The sequence below is a fragment of the Jaculus jaculus genome, chromosome 18, assembly GCF_020740685.1.
Source record: "Jaculus jaculus isolate mJacJac1 chromosome 18, mJacJac1.mat.Y.cur, whole genome shotgun sequence".
Taxonomy (NCBI): Eukaryota; Metazoa; Chordata; class Mammalia; order Rodentia; family Dipodidae; genus Jaculus; species Jaculus jaculus.
The window spans coordinates 11,785,129-11,806,663 of NC_059119.1; the positions used below are offsets into that span (position 1 = coordinate 11,785,129).

The 21,535-nt window shown below is 53.7% G+C and overlaps 1 protein-coding gene across 2 annotated transcripts in view; it reads right to left on the minus strand.

Annotated features, from left to right (window-relative positions):
* The window catches only part of Lrrc20 (leucine rich repeat containing 20), a 97,597-nt gene that overhangs the window by 5,896 nt on the left and 70,166 nt on the right, over window positions 1-21,535 (minus strand). For both annotated transcript variants that reach the window (XM_045137696.1, XM_004657804.2), the window contains exon 4: window positions 16,719-16,886. In XM_045137696.1, the coding sequence (XP_044993631.1) occupies window positions 16,719-16,886 (168 nt within the window). The remainder of the gene's footprint in view (window positions 1-16,718; window positions 16,887-21,535) is intronic.

Sequence of the window (21,535 nt, forward strand, 5' to 3'; positions counted from 1 at the left end):
GATTAAAGGCGTGCGCCACCACGCCCGGCTGGGTTGAAGCCTCCTTAGGAGGTGGGGCCTTGCTGGAGGAAGTGGGTCACTGCGGGCGGGTCTTCCACGATTATAGCCTGGCCCCATTTCTTTTTAATTTTATTTGCTTATTTTGCAAACAGACAGAAAGAAGACAGACACATAGAGAAAAAGAATGGGCACCTCAGGGCCTCCAGCCACTGCAAATGAACTTTAGACACATGTGCCCCTTGTGCATCTGGCTTACGTGGGTCCTGGGGAATTGAACCTGGCTCCTTTGGCTTTGCAGGCAACCGTTTTAACTGCTAAGCCATCTCTCCAGCCTGGCCCCATTTCTTTTCACTGTGCTTCCTGATTCTGGTTGCAATATGACCAGCGGGCTTTCCGTTCCCGCTCTCCCCCATCACGGCAGAATGCATCTTCTGAAAACTGTGAGCCAGAAAAAATCGTTTCCTTCCTTAAGCTGCTTCTTGTTAGATATTTAGTCCCAGCGATGAGTAAAGTAATACCATGTTTTCCCTTTCACTCACACACTCGTCCATCCATCTACTCCCCCCACCCACGGACCAGTATGTGCTGTGCACAGACAGTGGCCGTTCAGGACCATCTCGGATCCTCCTAAGAGAGGCCAGCTGCAACCTGACCGCATCAGGACTCTACCGCTGCCCCGGGTCACCAGGTCCACAGACACTCCCTGTGAATTTCCTGACAACGAAGAGTGAAGAGTGAGCTCTCTGAAACCAGAGACAGCACATCTCCTCTTGCAGTCGCCAAGCTCTGACGCGAGGACTGCAGAAACCAAGCTTCAGTTTGTCATCCACCCCATTTAGGGGAGATAATAGCATGTCTGAAAGTGCATCCAAAATGCCACTTTGTAACACAGAGCTGGTAATGACCTGAAATGACCTGATTCAGGGTCCAATACAGTGATGAATGAGGTAGCAGCAAGCAACATGGTATAGACAAGAATTGCGAAATTGCTAGACCTGAGCAGAAGCCCAGCTTTAGGACTTCCTGAGTCTCAGATTCCTAATATGAGAAAGGCAAGAGTTGTTTGGTCGGCTGGTCCATGGGTCCTTAGCTGCAAGCCTGCATAAGTAGCTTGTGTACTGGGCAGCACACACAGTCCATCTTAAAGGTTTTGTTTTGATTATTCTGTCAATGTGGTACTTGATTTCTCCACTGTGTAATTACTGTTTTTTTTTTTCCCCTCCCTTGTATCTAACAAGAAGTCTGCGGCGGGAGGTGGGGGCACGCTTTTGGAGCAGGCAAGCATGTGGCTCCTCACCAGTATTTCGCGTCCACTGCTCCCACCCTTGGCATCCGCTAATGATCCTTGCCTGATCGATCAAGTCAGCTTTCCAAACCCAGCCGTCCCTTGGCACCGCACCGTGAGCCACGGTTTATCCCCTGGCCCATCGATGTGCTTATCCACGGGGCCTCCTATGTTTCTAGTGATTTATGATTGTTCTGCTTAATTCGTCTGTTGTTGACATCGGTCCAGATTTGGCGGGCAGGAGTCCTTGCAGCCTGCCTCCCGGTGGGGTTTTGTTTGCATTGTCGGCGGTGCTGGGGGGCTGGGGCTGAGCTCCACATGCTGGGCAGCACCTTACCCCTGTGCTTCCCACCACTGCCCCCCGCCCCCGCCCCTCCTGTGCGTCTGCTAAGCCATGCCGTACAGGCCATTTACGAGGCTTTTACCATCTGCTTTCGAATGCAGCCTAGCATGCCATGCTATGTACCCAGCCCACGCTTCCCCTCTGTGCCGCCAGAGACGGACACCCAAGTGGTGCCATCTGCCTGTAAAACCCAGCCTGAAAATGCCTTTGGACCTGTGCCAGGAGCAGAAGCGGCGGTTCCATCAAAGGACACGACTCTGCCTCTGACAGCTCCTGGACTCCCCCAGCTCTGGTCTGCCTGCCCCCCACAAAGACTTACACCCCCACACCAGCGCAGACCCTGAAGCAAGGTTTCTGCGGCCTCTTCCCGCCCCGGGGCTCGCGTCTCACGGGGAGGAGCGGCTGGTTGCTGGGGCTCCATGCTTAGGAGGAGGTATGAGGACAGATCCTCCCCTCCCCTCTGGGCTTGGTCGTGGGGTGAACACCTCCCTAACTGTCCTGGGGAGAAGAGCAGGGGCACGGCAGGAGCACAGGCCAGTCCTTCTCCTTCCTGTGCCCGCACAGCCCGAGCTTGGGCGCTCCTGCGGACGCACCCCACCCAGCGGCTCATTTGTAAACCTGCAGCCCTCGCTCAGGGGTACTTAGCTATTGAGCAGAGCAGGGGTCCCGTGTGGGGCTGTGCACCCCACAGCAGGTTCTAGCAGCCCAGCTGGCTGGGGCGGAGGGGGCAGGGAAGAGGAGACAATTCTCAAGACTTTAAGCCTCAGAGCCTATGGGGGTTCTCCCCAAAAGTTGTCAGCCTAGGACCTTCCCAGCAAAGGGGGAGTTCGCAGGGATTTGGGCTTCGGGATCTCTATGCTGGCGCACATTATATATATATATTTAGCCGGGTGTCGTGGCGCACGCCTTTAATCCCAGCACTCGGGAGGCAGAGGTAGGAGGATCGCCGTGAGTTCGAGGCCACCCTGAAACTCTATAGTGAATTCCAGGTCAGCCTGGGCTAGAGTGAGACTCTACCTCGAAAAACCAAAAAAATAAAAATTAAAAATAAAAATTAAAAATATATATATATTATTTGAGAGAGAGACAGAGAAGAAGGGGGAGAATGGGCATGGTGCTGGGAATTGAACCCAGGGCCTTGTGCATGCTAGACAACTACCCACGGAACCACATCCCCAGCCCACTGGCGGTTTTCAAGCAACAGACTGACTTATGAGCTCCAAAAATAATGCAACCCTCGTGAGAGCAAAATGAGTTGAGCGCTGCCTCCATGCTCTGGCAAGATCAAGTTCAGAGCGGTTAAGCAGCTTGCGGAAGGGCACCGAGAGGGGAAGAGATAAGGTCAGGCAGGAATGAGGGCAGGCCAGCTGGAAGGATGTCCTTCATGCATCTCCCAAGCTGCCTTCCAGCCTGGCATGTGCCGCCCGCCTCAGCTATGACAGAGGTCTCCTTGGCTAAGGGAGACAGAAGACCCTCTGTCTTCTACACGTCCTGGGGCCTTATCAGTATCTGGTACCACTGAGCCTGATGCTCATCTGCCCATCCAGTCAGAAAGAAACATCCTTAGTGGGGCGTGGTGGTGCACACCTTTAATCCCAGCATTCAGGAGGTACAGGTAGGAGGATCACTGTGAGTTCGAGGCCATCCTGAGAAGACAGTGAATTCCAGGTCAGCCTGAGTTAGAGAGAGACTCTACCTTAAAAAAAAAAAAAAAAGACATCCTTTTCCCAGCCCAGGACACCGCTCCCGCCGAAGCCAGGGCACAGGGTAGTGTCGCAGCATCTGCAGACCCCACAAAGCCTCCACTGCACACCTTTCTTTGCTGACTCCCTCGGGACACGGGGCTGCCAAGAGACACGCTCAAGTTGCCTCCAGAATCTCCCGTGCCTCTTTGTCCTAGGAGCTGCGCGGCAGCAATTTGTGACAAGCAATTCCGTGCAAAGCGGCTCACCCCAGCCGCCCAGGACCAGACACTGACCAATTTGGACTCAGTGGCAATGCCATGCTGAGAGAACGCTCAGCTGAACTGAGCGAGCACTTCTCCATCGTGGAGGCCAGTACAGTTGGCGGCTGTCACCGGGCTGCCCTCTGTCCTCACAAGTAAACCTGCTTCCTTGCTACTCTGGCCTGAGCAGTGAACTCTTTGACTAGCCCGCTTGTTCCTACCATACTGGGGACCTCCTACTGCCAGCTCATGCAAGGTGCTGGGTGGCCCTATGTACCCCTCACTTCCCCCACCCCACCCCACCCGCCAGCATTCTGTTATTTATTTATTGAAGAGAGAGAGAAAATGACAATGTGCACCCCAGGGCCTCCAGCCACTGCAAACCAACTCCAGATACATGTGCCACCTGTGCATCAGGCTTGTGTGGGTCCTGGGGAATCAAACCTGGGTCCTTAGGCTTCACAGGCAAGTGCCTTAACCACTAAGCCATCTCTCCAGCCCTCCCCTGGCTACTCTCTGAGGGTTTCCTTATGATGTCAGATTGGTGAGTCTTCCCCTTTCCAAACCTGGCCCAGCATTCTTGATCTTCAACTGTTTGGCTTAGCACCCGTTGGCCCTCCTCTTTTGACTCTTTTGAAAGGGGGGCTCCTCCCCTTTCTGGCAAGCTATGACTGAGCTGTATTCCCAGCCCTCCACACCTTGTAGAGTTGCACCTCAAATCCCTTGTGGATGCCTCAACTGGACAGCGTTGCAGGACATAGGAAATGCTTTTGTTTTGGCGTGTGTGTGTGTGTGTGTGTGTGTGTGTGCGCGCGCGCGTGTACACCATATATGGTGATATGTTGGTACTGTCTATGCACACATGTGTGTATGTGTGTGTACATGTGTGCATGTGTGGGTACATGTGTGTGTGGGGGCCCCGAGGAGAATGTTGGGTGTCCTCTTTTTGCTCATCGGCTACTTCCTTGAGACAGAGCCTGTAACTCAACCCAAAGCTGCCATTTTCATGTTGTTGTTTTTTTTTCTTTCTCCAGCAAGCCCAGTGATGCTCCTACCTCCAGTCCTAGCAGAACGGGGTTACAAATGTGCCTGACCATGGTGGGGAATGAATCAAACATGGGCAGTCTCAAACCACAAATGCTCTAACCCACTGAGCCATCTCTCTTCAGTACTGGAGAACACTTTCTGAAAGTTGTACCTCAAATCCCTTTGCCTCCAGAGGAATGCCCTACCTCAAAAACAAACAAACAGGGCTGGAGGGATGGCTTAGCTATTAAGGTGTTTGTGTGCAAAACCAAAGGACCAAGGTTCGATTCTCCAGGACCCACGTTAGCCAGATGCAAAAGGGATGCACATGTCTGGAGTTCATTTGCAGCGGCTAGAAGCCCTGGCATGCCCATTCTCTCTCTCTCTTCCTCTTTCTCTGTTAAATAAATAAATAAATAAATGAATTAATGAATAAATAAATAAATAAAATTCTTTAAAAAAAAGAAAAGACATGGGCTGGAGAGATGGCTTAGCAGTTAAGCGCTTGCCTGTGAAGCCTAAGGACCCCGGTTCGAGGCTCGGTTCCCCAGGTCCCACGTTAGCCAGATGCACAAGGGGGCGCACGTGTCTGGAGTTCGTTTGCAGGGGCTGGAAGCCCTGGCGCGCCCATTCTCTCCCTCTTCCTCTGTCTTTCTCTCTGTCTGTCGCTCTCAAATAAATAAATAAAAAATGACCAAGAAAATATTAAAAAAAAAACAAAACCAGAACAAAAAAAAGAAAAGACAAACAAACAAGCAAACAGCATGCTTCTCTCCCTTCAGACCCACACTCCAGGGATGTAACCTAAAGAACTGGGCTGGGGCTGGAGAGATGGCTCAGTGGTTAAGGCACTTGCCTGCAACGCCTAAGAACTCATGTTCAACTTTCCAGGTCCCACATAAGCCAGACACGCGGTGATGCAAGTGCACAGGGTCACACATGTGCACAAGAGGGCGTACACATCTGGAGTTCAATTGCAGTGGCTGGATGCCCGACTGTGCCAATTCTCTATTTCTCTCTCTCTCACTAAACAACAACAACAACAACAACAACAACAACAACAAAAAACAGGCTAATGACCACAGTTCAATTCCCCAGAACCCATGTAAAGTCAGATACACAAAGTGGTGCAGGCATCCAGAGTTCGTCTGCACTAGCTGGAGGCCCTGGCAAGCCCATTTTCTCTGTCAGTCTCTCCGCCTGCAAATACAGACATACTTACATATTTAAAAGAAAGAACTGGGGCAATTTTGGTCCTCAGACCATGAGAAGGAAACATCTTGTCTCTTCAAAATGCCACTGAGTCTCTGTACATATAAATGGATCCCCAGTTCTAGCTCTCTGGGTATTCTCCCATGAGAACAAGCTCACCTCTTTAAGCCTGCAAAGCAAACTTCACCTTTCTGCCTTCACTGGGCCCCTCTTGGTTTTAGGTTAGGCTCTATGTCTTTGAGATGTAAACTGTCTACTGTTTCTACTAATAGTACATTCTCTTCCCCCTCCTCCTCCTTCCCCCTCCTCCTCCTCCTTCTTCTTCTTTAAATTCTAGCTCTGTGTGTAATGGGCTCACACCTTAAATCCCAGCACTGAGAGGCAGAGGTAGGAGGATCACTGTGAGTTTGAAGCCAGCCTGAAACTACAGAGTGAATTCCAGGTCAGTCTGGGTTACAGCAAGACCCTGCCTGGAACTCCCCTCCAAAAAAAAAAAAAAAAAAAATTGATTTGTTTGTAAGGAGAGAAAGAGAGATGGGGCTCAGACTTGCTCAGCCATCCCATCTTTCCTTCTGCCCCCACGCCCCCAGACGCTACTGTTGCTTCTCTTCCCACCCAGGGAGCTGAAGTGGGGAGCCCTTAAGGGTTTAAAGGAGGCCGGTGGCCCTGAAGGCAGGAACAAGGTCTCCCTGTGCTGCTGTAGATCTGCTGGGCACAGCCGCTCCACAGCACACCCACAATCGCAGATCCAATGCGAGCCTCCCCGCCCAGGTCCTGGCCTCTCCTTCCACACTTTATTTCCGAGCCAGCCTCAGCCCCTAGCCAAGTCTTCACGCATGCACAGCACGGGCTGGCCGGTCTTCTCTCTCCCCTGATTTAAGGCTGAAGTGAGTGGAGCAATCCAGTGGTTGGGGCCACGGGGCCCTCAGACCCTGCCACAGCTCCTGGACCCAACAAAGCAGAGCAAGCCGGGACTCCAGGAGCCCAGTGGGGAGTCGTGTGATCACGTGCACTCCCCGCACCCAGACCAAGGGCAGCTTGGAGATGGAGGGCGGGCTTGTGGAGGTGTCAGATGTACCTCCCCAGGCCACAGCATGTCACAATAACAAGGCGAGCTCTGGCACACCTTGGGAGGGAAGGAGCCTCCAGTCGCCGTCAGTGCTGGGGACCACGTCCTCTTCAACAGCCACCCAAGTCCTGCTGCTCCTACAATACCAGCTCAAAGGCCACCTGCCATCATACCCCTCAGTCCCTCCAAACTCTCACAACGCCCACTCCTCTGTTTTTTGCTTTTTGTGTCAAGTATCCCAGGCTGGCTTATGTACTAGAGGATGACCTTCAACTGCTGATCTTCCTGCCTCTACCTCTCAAGTGACAGGATCACAGGCATGTGCCGCCATGCCTTGCTTCCTTCTAACTTCTTAAAATGCTTTTGTTGGGCTGGAGAGATGGCTTAGCGGTTAAGGGCTTGCCTGTGAAGCCTAAGGACCCCAGTTTGAGGCTCGGTTCTCCAGGTCCCACGTTAGCCAGATGCACAAGGGGGCGCACGCGTCTGGAGTTCGTTTGCAGAGGCTGGAAGCCCTGGCGCGCCCATTCTCTCTCTCCCTCTATCTGTCTTTCTCTCTATGTCTGTCGCTCTCAAATAAATAAATTTAAAAAAAAAAAAAAGCTTTTGTTTTGGGGCTGGATAGATGGCTTAGCAGTTAAGCGCTTGCCTGTGAAGCCTAAGGACCCCGGTTCAGGGCTCGATTCCCCAGGACCCAGTTAGCCAAATGCACCAGGGGGTGCATGCATCTGGAGTTCGTTAGCAGTGGCTGGAGGCCCTGGTGTGCCCATTCTCCCTCTCTCTGCCTCTTTCTCTCTCTCTCTCTGTCATTCTCAAATTAAAAAAAAACAATAATTTAAAAAGACGCTTTTGTTTTTATTTATTTATGTACTTGCAAGGAGAGAGGGGGTGGACTGAGGCCAGCTTGGGATGCACAGGGAACAACAAAAATAAAGGTATTTCCTTGCTTCCCATGATGTCCAAGTGTATGGAGGAGGGTGATGACCGATTTCTCTTGCAAAGCTTCGTGTCTTTGGAAGTCAAAGACTCCATGGCCCATAGGGAAAAAGCCCCCGCCCCCACTCAAGACCACGCCACGCAGACAGCGGACCTGTGGGAGACTCGGGTGACTGGTCGATGCCAGCAGCATTGTTTATAGAAATCACTCCTCTCAAGTCAGCAGCCTTCACCTCCCCAGTCATTAGCGCTAGGGCCGGGCTGAGAGGCAACATGAGAGATTCTGTCAGCGGCAGCGTTCTTTATCTGTGCGGCCCCAGTGGCCCAGAAGGATGTGTGAGGAGAGAGTGTGTGTGTGTGTGTGTGGGGGGGGGGGGGGTCCTGGAACCCAGGGACGCGCTGAGCGACGGCGTGGAATCCAGATTCCTGAGAAGCCAGGCTGGGCAGGAGTGGGGGCGGCCTCACAGCCCGGCCTCCGAGGCAGTACTTGGTGCCTGGAGACCAAAACTAATGGCCACTAAGGATGCCAAGCTGAGTCCAGCCTCACATTGTGCTCTAAATGCCATGCAGGCAAACTAGGGTGAGCTGGTCGTGGCTAGGAATGCTGATGGACCACACTCGCCTTCCGCAGACTAGGATCAGGGCCGGTTGGGAGCCAGCTGGGGACAGGACTCAGCCGCCCTCGCCGCCATGGGATGAGGGTCCTGGTGCGGGAAGCCAACAGAAGTAGAAAACCACTGCTCTCTGAGAGCAAGAAGTGTGAGGTGACAATCCCACCCCCTGAGCCCAGGCTGCGGGGAGGCTGGGTGGGATGGGGAGTCCCAAGTCAATTGCTGAAGAGATTCAGGCTAGAGGCCCAAGCCCGGGCCCACCTCTGCCATTTAAAGCACGTAGTCTCAGACAGGGACGCACGGTGAACTTGGTCAGCGAGGGCTACACAGGCTGGGCCTCGTATAAACAGGGCTCTCCTGATTGCTGGAAGGTGCGCACAACCACACCAGGCTTTCTCTCTCTCTCTCTCTCTCTTAGTGTTTGATTTTTTTGGGGGGGGAGGGGTTACATGGTAGGGTAGCCCAGGCTGACCTGGAATTCACTCTGTATTCTCAGGGTGGCCTTGAACTCACGATGATCCACCTACCTCCACCTCCCGAGTGCTGGGATTAAAGGTGTGTGCCACCACGCATGGCTTAGTGTTTGATTTTTTTGGGGGGGGATAAGGTATACCTTACGGAGGTTGACCTGGTACTCATGGCAATTCTCCTGCCTCACGTCTGCCTCGAGCACTAGGACTAAAGGCAGGAGCCACCATGGCTGGCCGGTGTGTATGTGTCTTGAGGCAGAGTCTCATGTAGCCCAGGTTGGTCTCCAACTTACTTTGTAGTTGAGGATAACCTTGAACTCCTGATCCTCCTGCTTTTACCTGCCAAGGGCTGGGATTATAAATGTGCATGACTGGGCTGGGGAGATGGCTCAGTGGTTAGAGGTGCTTGCTTGCAAAGCCTGCTGGCCTGGGTTTGATTCCCCAGTACCCACATAAAGCCAGAAACAAAACAGAGCTTATCTGCAGTTCATTTGCAGTGGCAAGAGGCCCTGGTGATCCCAATTACTCGCTCTTTCTCTCTCTGCTTAAATATATATATATATGGCTGGAAAGAGGGCTTTAGTGATTAAGGCACTTGCCTGTGAAGCTTAGAGACCCAGGTTTGATTCCCCAGTACCCACATAAGCCAGATGCACAAGGTGGTGTTCATTTGCAGTAGCTGGAGGCCCTGATGTGCCCATTCCCTATCTTCCTCTTTCTCTATCCCTCCCACTCTCAAATAAATACATAAAATTTATGTGTGTGTGTGTGTGTGTGTGCACATGTGTGTGCATGACCACACCCAACTACACCTGACTTTTACCCTTTCATCATTAAGGTGGTTCTTCTGCCTCACAGTTCATGGGGATGGCGAGAGGACCCTAAGGTGCTCCTTAAGGAGGAGAAAGTTGTTGAAGTGTGGTGGGTAACCCTGCAGAGAAGATGGAAAAATCCAGAGGTTCTTAAGAATCCAGACTGGACCTAAGCCCTCCTCAGCCCCATGCATGTGCGTGCACACACACACACACACACACACACAAACACACACACACACACACACGCTCTGCTGCAGGGAAAGGAAAACAAAGAAAAGCCCTGGCTTGTATGTTCTCTTCCTCACTCCAGGCTGCCTGGCAAAAGTGTGCTAATGGGCACTGAGGAGGGACAACCTGTCACAGCCTTCCCTTCCACACTCTCTGTGCCCGGATCTGACATATAATCAAAGCCTGATCACAACAATTCTCTTCAGAAATCACAGCCCCCCCCCCACCCCCACCCCTGCTCCAACCAGCCGCTCTAGAAACAGCAGCATGAGTAACTCAAATTGCCAGGCCAGGCCCCCGCCTAGCAGGGAGTGAGCCCCCCTCCTGCCCGCCCCGCCCCCTCCTCTGCAAAGCCCAGAAACCCCCAGCTTTGCTCAGACGCTCAAAAGGCCTCGGAAAGAACAAATTCTCTGTCACCTCTTAGATGGCTGCCACTCCCTCCGTTTAGACCTGATGGTGAGCGCCCAGCTAACTGAAGGGCCAGAACTGTGTCATGAGCTGTTAGGGTACCAGGTGCCTGGCATGGTGGGGTGGCAGGATTTGGGATAGAGGTACCCAGGGCAGGGAATCTGGTGAGTATGGGCTAGCACAGCACCATGCCCAGGGTGCGGGGGCAGTTCTGTGGAGGAACATGCAAGTCACAGAGCTCAGCTCTGCCACCCACCAGCCACGTTGGCCAGGCTTATTGCCCTTCTTGTCGTGAGCTGGCTGCACCCCTCCCCAAGACGCATGCCCGCGCAGGCAGTAGTTAGAGGCTTCTCCGGGGGCTGGCAGGGGGCTCTGGCTGGGTTTATGTGTACTTCCAAGTAGAAAAGAGCGGGGCTGGGACGTTGCTCGGTGGTAGCGCGCTTGCCTAGCCTTGCACAAGGTCCTGGGTTTTGTTCCCAGTACTGGAAAAAGAAAATGAAAGAAGACAAAATAAATAAATAAAATGAGGGAGGTCCAAATAGAAAAGAGACTGATGCACAGGAAGGTTCTGGTCTAGCTCAGGGCGTTGGTCTTGCCTGCATATTGGAATCATCTAGAGAGTTTTTCAGAAGTCCCTGATCCTGAGCTAGGGAGATGGCTCTTTGGTTGAGATGCTTGCTGCGCAAGCGTAAGACCTGAGGTAGGCCCCTCAGAACGCACATGAGGCCAGACGGGGTAGCTCCTGTCTGCAAGCTCAGTGCGCTTACAGTGAGATGGAGGCGGAGACAGGAGGCTCCCCAGCGGCTCCAGGGACACCTAGTGGAGGACAACGGAGAGGTCCTGCCTCTGAACAAGGTGGAAAACCAGGATCAACACGTGAGGCCGTTCTCTGACCTCTACTTGTGCACCTGCCACACACACACACACACGCACACACCCACAGACACTTTATTTATTTGAGAGAAAGAGGCAGAGAGAGGGGAGAGAATGGGCGTGCCAGGGCCTTTAGCCACTGCAAATGAACTCCAGATGCGCTACCTGTGCATCTTGCTTAACGTGAGTACTGGGGAATTGAACCCAGGTCCTTTGGCTTTGCAGGCAAGCACCTTAACCACTGAGCAATCTCTTCAACCCAAAGATTTTTTTTTTTTTTTTGGTTCTTCAAGGTAGGAGTCTCATTCTAGCTCAGGCTGACCTAGAATTCACTACGTAGTTTCAGGGTGACCTCAAAGTTACCACGATCCTCCTACCTCTGCCTCCCGAGTGCTAGGATTGAAGGTGGGCATCACCACGCCCCGCAGTGACTTGCCCTGCAACGGTGAGTGCTGACAAGCCAGGGAGGAGATGTTACGCTTGCCGCTGGGCCCTTCAATCCCGTGTCAGCCACTGGGAGGAAGAGCTGACTGTCCTTTTCACAAGATAGGTGTCCCCTCGTGTTACTGCTCACTCAGACTGAATGCCTCGTCTCCTCAGAAGCCCTCTGTGGCAGTCACCTTCTAAAGCTCCCGAACAAGAGCAGCTGGGGGGGGGGGGGGGAGAAAAGGGTTTACTTTTGCCTACGGTGTGGAGGGGAAGCTCCACGACGGCAGGGGAAAGATGGCGTGAGCAGAGGCTGGACGTCACCTCTGCCACAGCAGCTGGGAAACAGCAGCAGGAGAGTGAGCCGAACTCCAGCAAGGGGGTGCTGGCTATAACACCCCCAAGCCCACCCCCAACAACACACCTCTTCCAGTAAGGTTCCGTGTCCTAAACTACCATCAGATGAGAACCAAGCCTTCAAAAAGACATGATTTTATAGAGGACATCTGATTTAAACCACCACACCCTCTATGGATCCTCCTGGAAGCCTGTTTGGCAAGGACGCATAGACAGCCACCCTCTACCCTGGCATCCTCTCTCTGTCAAGGCCCTGACCTGTCAGACCTCTCTCGTAGCTACGACCAGGTCCAATCTACTGGTCTAATATCTGCCTCCCACTGACACCTATACGTGCCTTGAAGTCAGAGTGTGAAGTACGTTCATTCTTTGCCACCCCTGACTCTCCAGTGCCTGTATTTGCCCAAGCAGTTTTGCTCATAAATACTTATAAGCTTCCAGAGAGACACTCAGCCCTCCATATCCATGTGTTCTGCAGCCAAGGATTCAATAGACTGCAGATCGAAAAACAAATTTTTCAGAAAAAAAAAAAAACTGTACTGAGCATGTGCAGACTTTCCCCTTGTCATTATTCCCTGAACAACGCAGTGTGACAGTTATTCACCCAGCGCTAGGCCTGTGTCAGGCATTATAATAAGTCATCCGGAGATGAGTTAGCATGTACCAGAGGCCGTGGTTAGGTTCCAGGCAGACACCTCCCCTTGGGCCTAGAGACTTGGGCATCTGCGGGTCTGCACAGCTCACGGGTCCTGGAAGCCACCCCCTGTGGACCCCGAGGGAACGACTGCATCACCTTCTGGGTTGAAACAGGAACCATCCCATTCCCCAGCAACTTGTAAATGATTGTTATCTGAACAAGTTACAAATGCTTTTCTTGTTTCTGGGATACCCAGAGCAAACAACCATGTCCTAACAGGCCAGTCCCCAAGACCCTGAAGTCTGCCAAGCGCACAAAGGCCCCTGCTGCTGGGTGTGTGAGCCCAGGAGGGTCTGGGGGTGTGGGGAGGGCAGGCCTCTCTGCTGTGCTTCCTGCCCATCTGACCGGGCACAGGCCTTTGGACTCTGGGGATTTGGCCCCAGGCAGAGAGGATGGTAAGGGACAAGGAAGGACTTCCAGGCTGAGAATATGGACCATGGGGAGTGGGGTTGGGAAAACATGAAAGGGAGAAATGGTTATGTATGCCTGGAAGCATGAAGTGAGGGGGCCCAGGGGGCGAGGCTGGCTGAGGAGAGTCTCCCACTTCGAGAAATGCCTTTTGGTAGTCCTTCACCGTGACCCATAATAAGAAACACTATTTTTCATCGTGACCCAGGGAAATACACCCGTGCGTGCACATAGTAACGCTGAAATTAAAAGTTACAAAATAGCGACTTATCATACGACATGATGTGCCCCGACATTTTCTATTCTATTAAGAAATGACTGGTCTCAGCCCCACTAATTTGCCATTATAGCTCCCCAGTGGCTCTCAGCCTGCAACTGAAATGATTCGCCCTACTGGGGAAGAGCTTTGAGGCTTGGAAATCCCTGCTCTGCGCGGAGCTCCCCCTGCCGAGCCTGTACTGTACGCCAGACACTCAGCACTGTCCGTGGAGGTGAGGAAGCAGGTGCCTACGGAAGGGGCGGCCCGAGAAGGGTCACAACATAGACCAGAGGGGCTTCCAGCACAGCAAGGGCAGCCACGTGCTACACAGCTAGGACGCTGGAGGACATTAGCCTTTAGTGACCACTGAGGGCAGTTACGGTCACCTCCTGCATGTCAGAAAGCAAACACAAGTGTCTCTCCAATCGGCATGCCTGTCGAGGTCCCAGTCCTTGGGATCCTCTGTCCCCAAGACAGCCCAGAATATGGACGAGGATCAGGGGCAGCACTATTGGGAACAAGAGGATGACCTGGTTTAAGCAGATGCCCCAGCTTTTCTAGGGCCAGGCCATGCTGCAAGCAGCTTTTGGGGAGCATCCCCCACCCCGAGGGTGGCTGCCCTTTGGGATGTTTTAGAGCTATTTTGTTCTCTACTTGCACAGTGAAAGCCTCAAGGTAACTCACGCATTTCAAAGACATTTCTCATAAATATTTGGCTTTCTTTCGCCGGCGAGCTCTGAAGGTCCTGAAGGGAAAAGATAAGCTCCCACAACCTTCATTTCCACGGGCTCCTGCAGATCAGCCACAGGCAGGGAAAGGCGCAGCTCCTCCCTGCCCTGGTGAAGGACGGCACCCCTCACCTTCACCTGACCACGGGTCACCCCCTCTCCAGCCTCCCCGGCTGCTTGCCTTCCTCCACGGGGCTAAGAGGGGTGCAGTGTGGCCCTCTTACTGGGCTGGGAGTGGCGCCGTGGCCAGGCGGCCAGACTGAACCAGGGACGGGCAGAAGCAGGGAGAGGCCTGAGGGCAAGACAGCTCCCTCAGTCAGTCCTCTCTCTGCAGCGGGGGGGCCTCCTGCAGTGGGCTTGCTCTCTGAGACCAGCAGCATCTGCTCCTTGGGAGAAATCATGAGTCTTCGTAGGACAGGGGTATCTCTCTGCCCTGGCATCTCCATATCGCCCAACCCTGCCCAGGCGAGATGGGGTGGGTGGGGAGGGCACTCTGACACAGGCCGAGCAGACAGGTAAAGCAGCTTAGTCACCGAGGTCTCTTTCCCCTGGCCACAAAGGCTAGGCAGATAGATCTCCTGGAGCCCCAGTTTCTTCATCTGTCAGGTGGGGGTGATCGCCCTGTGCAAGGGAGTGCTGTTCGTGTTCCTGGGAAGCCGTGAGTGAGATGGGGCACATGTGACAGGTTACTCCTGCCCCCTGAGGGAGGCCAAGAAGCACGTGTGACAGTGAGCCAAAGTGGCCCGTCTCGCTGGGGTGGGGGGGGGGGACTGACTGCTCTGTCAGCGGCAGCGGTCAGCTTGGCAGCAGGGGAAGTGCTAAGGGGTCCGGGCTTCCTTGGGGCGGCTTGCTTTGGTGACAGTCACTTTGTGGGCCACAGCCAGCACAGGGGCTTGTCCAAGAGCTCTCTTCTCATCACGCATCACCTTCTGAGCGTGGCCAGAGGGTCAGGTGGCCGGTGATCGCGAGGATCATTTCCCACTGGAAAGACGACAGGCTGAATGCCAAAGGCCAGTACCTGTCCTGACCCACCTGCTCAGCTTTGGACTCGGCCTTGGCCGTAAATGCCCTTGCCTGAGGCCTGGTCCATTTGGATAAGCTGTGGAAGGGAGTGGAGGCGTAACAGGGCCTCTGTGGGTGGAAGGCAGGGGAGGAGGGCAGGCCAGGAAGACAGCAGCCAGAGCCCGGGTGATCGGGGCAGCATAGAAGGAACCTCGCACACAGTGAGAGGGAACCTCTGGGCATGCTCCTTTTACTCAAAGACTGCACAGAGGCCTGAGTGATGGGTGAGCCACCCTGGGGCAGGCTGCTGAGCAAGCCTGGCCTTTGGAGTGTCCATCCCCCAGAAAGGATCGCCACCACAGACTCGGGGCTGAGATTTGGAATGCAGTCCTTTCCCCTGGCACTTTCTTTTTCCCTTTGCTTTCAAAAGGTTTTATTTTTATTTATTTACTAGAGAGAGAGAATGGGCACGCCAGGGCCTCTAGCCACTGCAAACCAACTCCAGACGCATGTGCCACCTTATGCATCTGGCTTATGTAGGTCGTGGGGAATCGAACCTGGACCCTTATGCTTCGCAGGCATGTGTTTTCACCACTAAGCCATCTCTCCAGCCCTCCCCTGGCACTTTCACAGTCTCTCTGCAACCGGAAGCTCTCTTATAACGCCTTGGAGCCTCAGCTTACTCAGTAGTCAAGGAATAGACCCAGAATCCCAAGGGTCAGCTGATCCGACATACCACCAAGCCCAGGGCAGGAATCCTGCTGGTAACGTGGCATGAGGCAGCCATTTTTACCGTGTAGCCCAATTCACTCAAAAACTCTTGCTATTCACCAGATGGCATAAATGAATATAAAAAGACTGGAAAATATGTGCAAATTTATAGGGGATTAGAAGTAACACGGTGACATTAGAGCAGAATTAGAATTAGAGGCAGAGTGAGAGCAGGGGAAATGGGGCCAAGGCAGTTGGGAGCCAAGAAGGCAAAACCGCAACAGTGAGAGCCTGGCTCTCTCTGGGGAGATCAGACTGCTAGCTGGAGAGGACGCTCAGTTCTGGGAAGTCCTGGCGAGACAGAAAAGTACAGACCCTCGGTGAGGGGAGGCAGGGAGGGCCCGCCGCCGACCTCAGCAGACCCGAGTCCCAGAGGGGTGTTGCAGTCTGTCGAAAGCACGTGACAGATGCCTGGCTGCCTGGCAGTGAGGGCCCTGGGGGAGGCATGGTCACAAGAGGAGACACAGAAAGGCTGTTCCGAGCATGTCTGTCTCGTGGCCCCTGCCCTGAAACTGGGGAGTTGCTCACCATGAAGGTAGGGGACTCAGGTAAGACCGTCACAGCTGAAGGGGCACAGACAGCCTAGACTGGCAGATGGGAAACCCTGAGAGGGAAAGGTGATAGCCTACAGTGGCCCAGAGGCTTCGGGACTATGCTATGGAGAAAGGCCGGAGCATCTCTGCTAGTACCGAGCAAGTATCCAGGCCAGCACCCGGTAGGTGGCAGGGCCTCCAAGGCTACTTTCCGAGACCCTGTGCCTACTCAGGTGCTGGCGACCAGCAAGCTCAAGCCTCCCTTGTGTCCGTGAAGGCAAATTCTAGAACTCTGCACAGCGCAGCACGCCGGACTCACCCACAATCTCGTTCTCCTCCAGGTTGATGGTCTCCAGGGCCGGGAGGGTGGTAAGCTGCTCAGGGAAGTCTTGGAACTGGTTCCGGGACAGATCGATGGCCTTGAGGTGCTGCAGGCCGGCGACCTCGTTGGGGAGGCGATGGAGGAAATTCCCTTCTAGGCGGAGTTCTGTCACACGGAGGGAAGCAGGGAGAGGCGGGTGGGAAGGAGGCCTGCCAAGAGCCCATCACCACAGCTCCCAGCAGAGGAAGTGCCCCTGGCAGCTGGGCCCAGGCCTGTGTGTACTAGTAGGTGTGACACGTCACTGTCATCTACAAAGATGACAGCTGAGAAATGCACAACTGAGCTACAAAACTAATTACCAAAGAAACCCCTTGTTCTCAGGGAGCTTACGATTTTGCCTTGGGCCATGCCCACAGCTGTCCTGGGGTGCATGAGGTCACACATAGCCTGAGGGCCACAGGTTAGACATGCCTGCCTGACAGGAAGGGTAATGCTCCCACTACCGCCCAGGGCCTCCACCCCCCATTCCAGCAATGGCCCCTTGCTCTGTGTGTGCATACTCTCCCCTCAGAAGCCAGGGCCTAGACAAAGGTCAGGGTGTGCTTGCTCCCCTCAAGCAGGCCTTGATGGACTGGTCAGGATACAGTCTATCCAAGGCTCACTTCCCTCCAAGGCATTCCATGCTCCAGGGGCTGGGGTCTCGAGGCCACAAGCACATGAGATGGCCAGGCTCTTTCTCCATCATGTGTCCTTACTTCCACCCAGCCATCGCCCAACAGATGTGGTAGGTTCCTCTTCCAGACTGGCAGCTGTGAAAGTTAACCAGGGACCTGCGTTAGGGCCCCGGTGAGGACACTCTTTGTTGGGATCGGGCCAATGCTGCACTGGGACACCAGCCAGGGTGAACAGAGTTGAGATGCCGCAAGAGAGAAAAATGGCAGAACCAAGGCAACAGGGTGGGGAGACACAATATGGGGGTACAGCAGGGGAGATCTGAAGCCTCCACTGCCTGGGTGCAGAGCCCAACCTGGTCACCATTGGCTGACCACGAAGTCGTTTCACTCAGTCAGTTCCATTTTCTTTACCTGAGGAAGGAGCTGATGGTAGGCTCCACTTCATGGGGCATGAAGAATTATGTCACTCAACACAGGAAAAGCACAGGAGAGAGATGACAGGGTTTCTAGGGTGGGGGTAGTCCATTTAGGGGGCAAGATGGCCAACATGTAACCTTATAATGAGGCCTGCCCCTATTCCATGAGCACCCCCCCCCCAATCCTGCCTGACCCAAAAGGAACAGAGGCCCAGAAATGCCAAATCAGCTGAAGAATGTCCCTCGGCTTTTCTGATCATGTGACCAGTGCAGTCACACAGGGTCCTAAGCTTGGAAAAGTGCCACCCTTAGGGTGGAATATACCATGTGCTAGATTTTGTTTTTGTTTTATTCTTTTTCTATTTGGTTTTTCGAGGTAGGGTCTCACTCTAGCCCAGGCTGACCTGTAATCCACTATATAGTCTCAGGATGGCCTTCAACGCATGGCAATCCTCCTACCTCTGCCTCCCGATGGCTGGGATTAAAGGCGTGCACCACCACACCTGGCTTTGCTATTTTTTAATTTAAAATATTTTATCTGAGAGAGAGAGAGAGAGAGAGGAAGCGAGAGAGTGCTCCACACGAGAGAGGCACAGGTATAGAGGCAGAATGGGCACAGCAGGGCCTCCAGCCACTGCAAACGAACTCCAGACGCATGCGCCACCTTGTGCATCTGTCTTATGTGGGAACTGCGGAATCAAATCTGGGTCCTTAGCTTTCACAGGCAAGTGTTTCGCTGCTAAGCCATCTCCCCAGCCCCCTATTTTTTTTTTTTTTTAAGACAGTGTTTCATTATGTAGCTCAGGCGGGCTTTGCACTCACAATCTTCCTGATTCAACCTCTTGAGCACTGGGATTATAGGCACGTGCCATCCCTTCCAGCAACCACGTACCATCTTGAAAGCCTTCATTTTACCTCCCTTTCTGTATGTGTGTGTATAGTGTGTGGTGTAGGCACGAATACGTGCCAACGCGATGCCCTGTGTGCTCGTCTGCGGTGCCCCACGGGCTCCCCTGTGGCGGGCTAGAGAATACCGAGTGTCCCTCTCTGCCCTTCACCTGCCTGTTTTCCCTTGTGACAGCCACTTACTGATGGCGGGCTTGCTGTTTGAGACTCCCAGCAATGCTCCAGTCTCTGCTTCCCGCAGGCCCGCCGGGCTGGACGTGTGTGGCCACGCACAGCTGTTTACTTGGCTTCTCAGGCCCCTCGATCCCTCATACTTACAGTCCCTCAACTGCTGCCCCATCTCTGCAGCCCCATTTTACCCTTGAGCTTGTGTTTCATAGCCGGTGCTGGGTCACGGCGCATGAACTGATCTGTGCGCCTGTCCCAGGTCATGCCCTGTGACTTAAACCCGAGAGGAAGACTCTGAGCCAGGCACACGCGTACTGTGACGCCACAGGGTGGAGCATGCTGGTAGAGCTGGCCTCCACGTCCACCCAGGGCTCTGGATGTCACACCCTGGTGGGCAGCCAGCAGATGACCAATTCTTGGCAGGAATGAGCCTCTCAGCCATCCTGTCCCAGGTTCAGAGCAGGTCCTCACGCCCCGGGTGAAAGACTACGAAGCTGCTCATCTGCCTGGAGCTGGGGCAGGGGGCGGGGGGGCTGGGCGGGGCTAGAACGAAGCCCGCCGGTCCATCACCTGCCAAGAGCAGGACCCACCTGCTGTCAGGCCTGAGTTTGCAGGCACAGGCCCCGGTGGTGAGCGGCCCTGGGCACTTGGGAGTGGACAGCCTCTCTTCTTCCTTTCCATGTAAGGGCCCACTGATAGCTCTAGAAACCAGCAATAAAATACAAGTTGTCTAATTCTAGGGTTTCACTTGCCAGCTAAATGCATACGGAACTGCACTTAAAGTTGTCATTGTAAAATAACAAAGATGAATGGTATAATTCACCCTAGGTTTTTATTATCCTCACTTAGTCTGTCTCTGAGCATCAAGGGAAAGAACCATGGCATGCTGCGAGAGAGAGAGAGGGGGGGGGAGGGAGGGAGAGAGAGAGGGAGAAACAGAAAGGGAGGGAAGGAGGTAGGGAAGGAGGGAGGGAGGGGGGAGGGAGGGAGGGAGAGAGAGAGGGAGAAACAGAAAGGGAGGGAAGGAGGTAGGGAAGGAGGGAGGGAGAGGGAGGGAGGGAGAGGGAGGGAGAGAGCGCGTGAGCAAGAGCGAGCGGGCGCAGAGGAAAGGAAGAAGCTGTCTTTTCACATCGTAAGAGTCTCACACTCTGTTGTGGCAGGGTCCACGTTCCCACAGGGCTTTCAAGATGTGGCCCTGGCTGAGCGTGGTGGCGCATGCCTTTAATCCCAGCACTCGGGAGGCAGAGGTAGGAGGATTACTGTGAGTTCGAGGCCATCCTGAGACTCCGTAGTGAACTCCAGGTCAGCCTGGGTGACAGTGAGACCCTACCTTGAAAAAGCCAAAGAGAGAAAGAAAGAGATGTGGGTTAGTAAGCCACTCTGAGTTCCCCACTGTCTACCTTAGGGCTCCCAACAATGAGGGCAGAGCACCTGTTCCCCTCCGTGTGGCTTCTGCACACTCCTGAATATTAACCACACTGAAAGTCACCTGCCTGGTGATTTTGTGGCTCTGAACAGGCAGGAACTACATCTGAGTCATCTTTTTTTGTTTGAAATATTTTATTTTTATTTATTTATTAGAGAGAAAAGAGATATGGAAATAGGCAGGTAAAGAGAGACAGAGAGAGAATGGGTGCACCAGGGCCTCCAGCCACTGCAAACGAACTCCAGATGCATGTACCCCCTTGTGTATCTGGCTTACATGGGTCCTGGGGAATTGAACCTGGGTCCTTTGGCTTTGCAGGCAAGTGCCTTAACTGCTAAGCCATCTCTCCAGTCCATCTAAGTCATCTTTGTCTGTACATCCAAATTTCTACAGGGCATCTGTGGTCATCCAGCAAGCACCTGGTAAATAATGACTTTTCTCCCATCAGGAGGTAAACAATTTTATGAGTGGTGTGGAGTGCTTCCCAGTGTCCCACTTTGGAGGCATCTTAAACTTAAGGTCTCTTAGCAGCTCCCTACCCTGTTCCACACAACCCCAGATCTCTTTCTTCGGCAGCTAGGTTCATGAACAGCCCTGGCCTGATCTTGAAGCACTGCTAATTAAGGTGGGCGTGGTGGTGCACACCGCCATTCCCGCACTCAGGAGGCTAAGGCAGGGGTGGGGGGGGGGAGGGCTGAGAGTCCAGGCCATCGGGTCACCCGTGTTTCAAAATCCCCATGAGCTCTCCGAATCATGGCTAGAAGGTGATGGTGTTGGACTCGGTGCTAGACAATAGCTGCTCCAGTATTTCCCAAACGTGCCTTGGCTCAGTAGCGTTTCCTTATTATACGCTCTGTGGTAGCTTGAATGAAAAACCGTCCCCCGCAGCCTCAGGTGTTTGTGGTTAAGCTTCAAACTCAGTCCGCAGCTGGTGGAGCCTAAGGGAGGCGGAGCCTTGCTGAAAGAGGTGTGTCACTGTGGGTGGGCCTTGGGGTTTATTAGCCCAGCCCACTTGGTGGTTAGGTCAGCGCACTCTTGCTCATGTGACAAGATGTGGTGCCCAGTCTCGGCTCTGCCATGCTTTCCCCGCCATGGTGGAACTGCCCCTGGGAACTGGCAGCCAAAATGAGCTCTCTCCTCCCAGCACTCGCTTCTGGTTGGGGGTTTGGTTTCAGCAGCGGGAAGGCAGCATGCTCTGCGCAGGCGCCATCTCCCGGTCTTCAC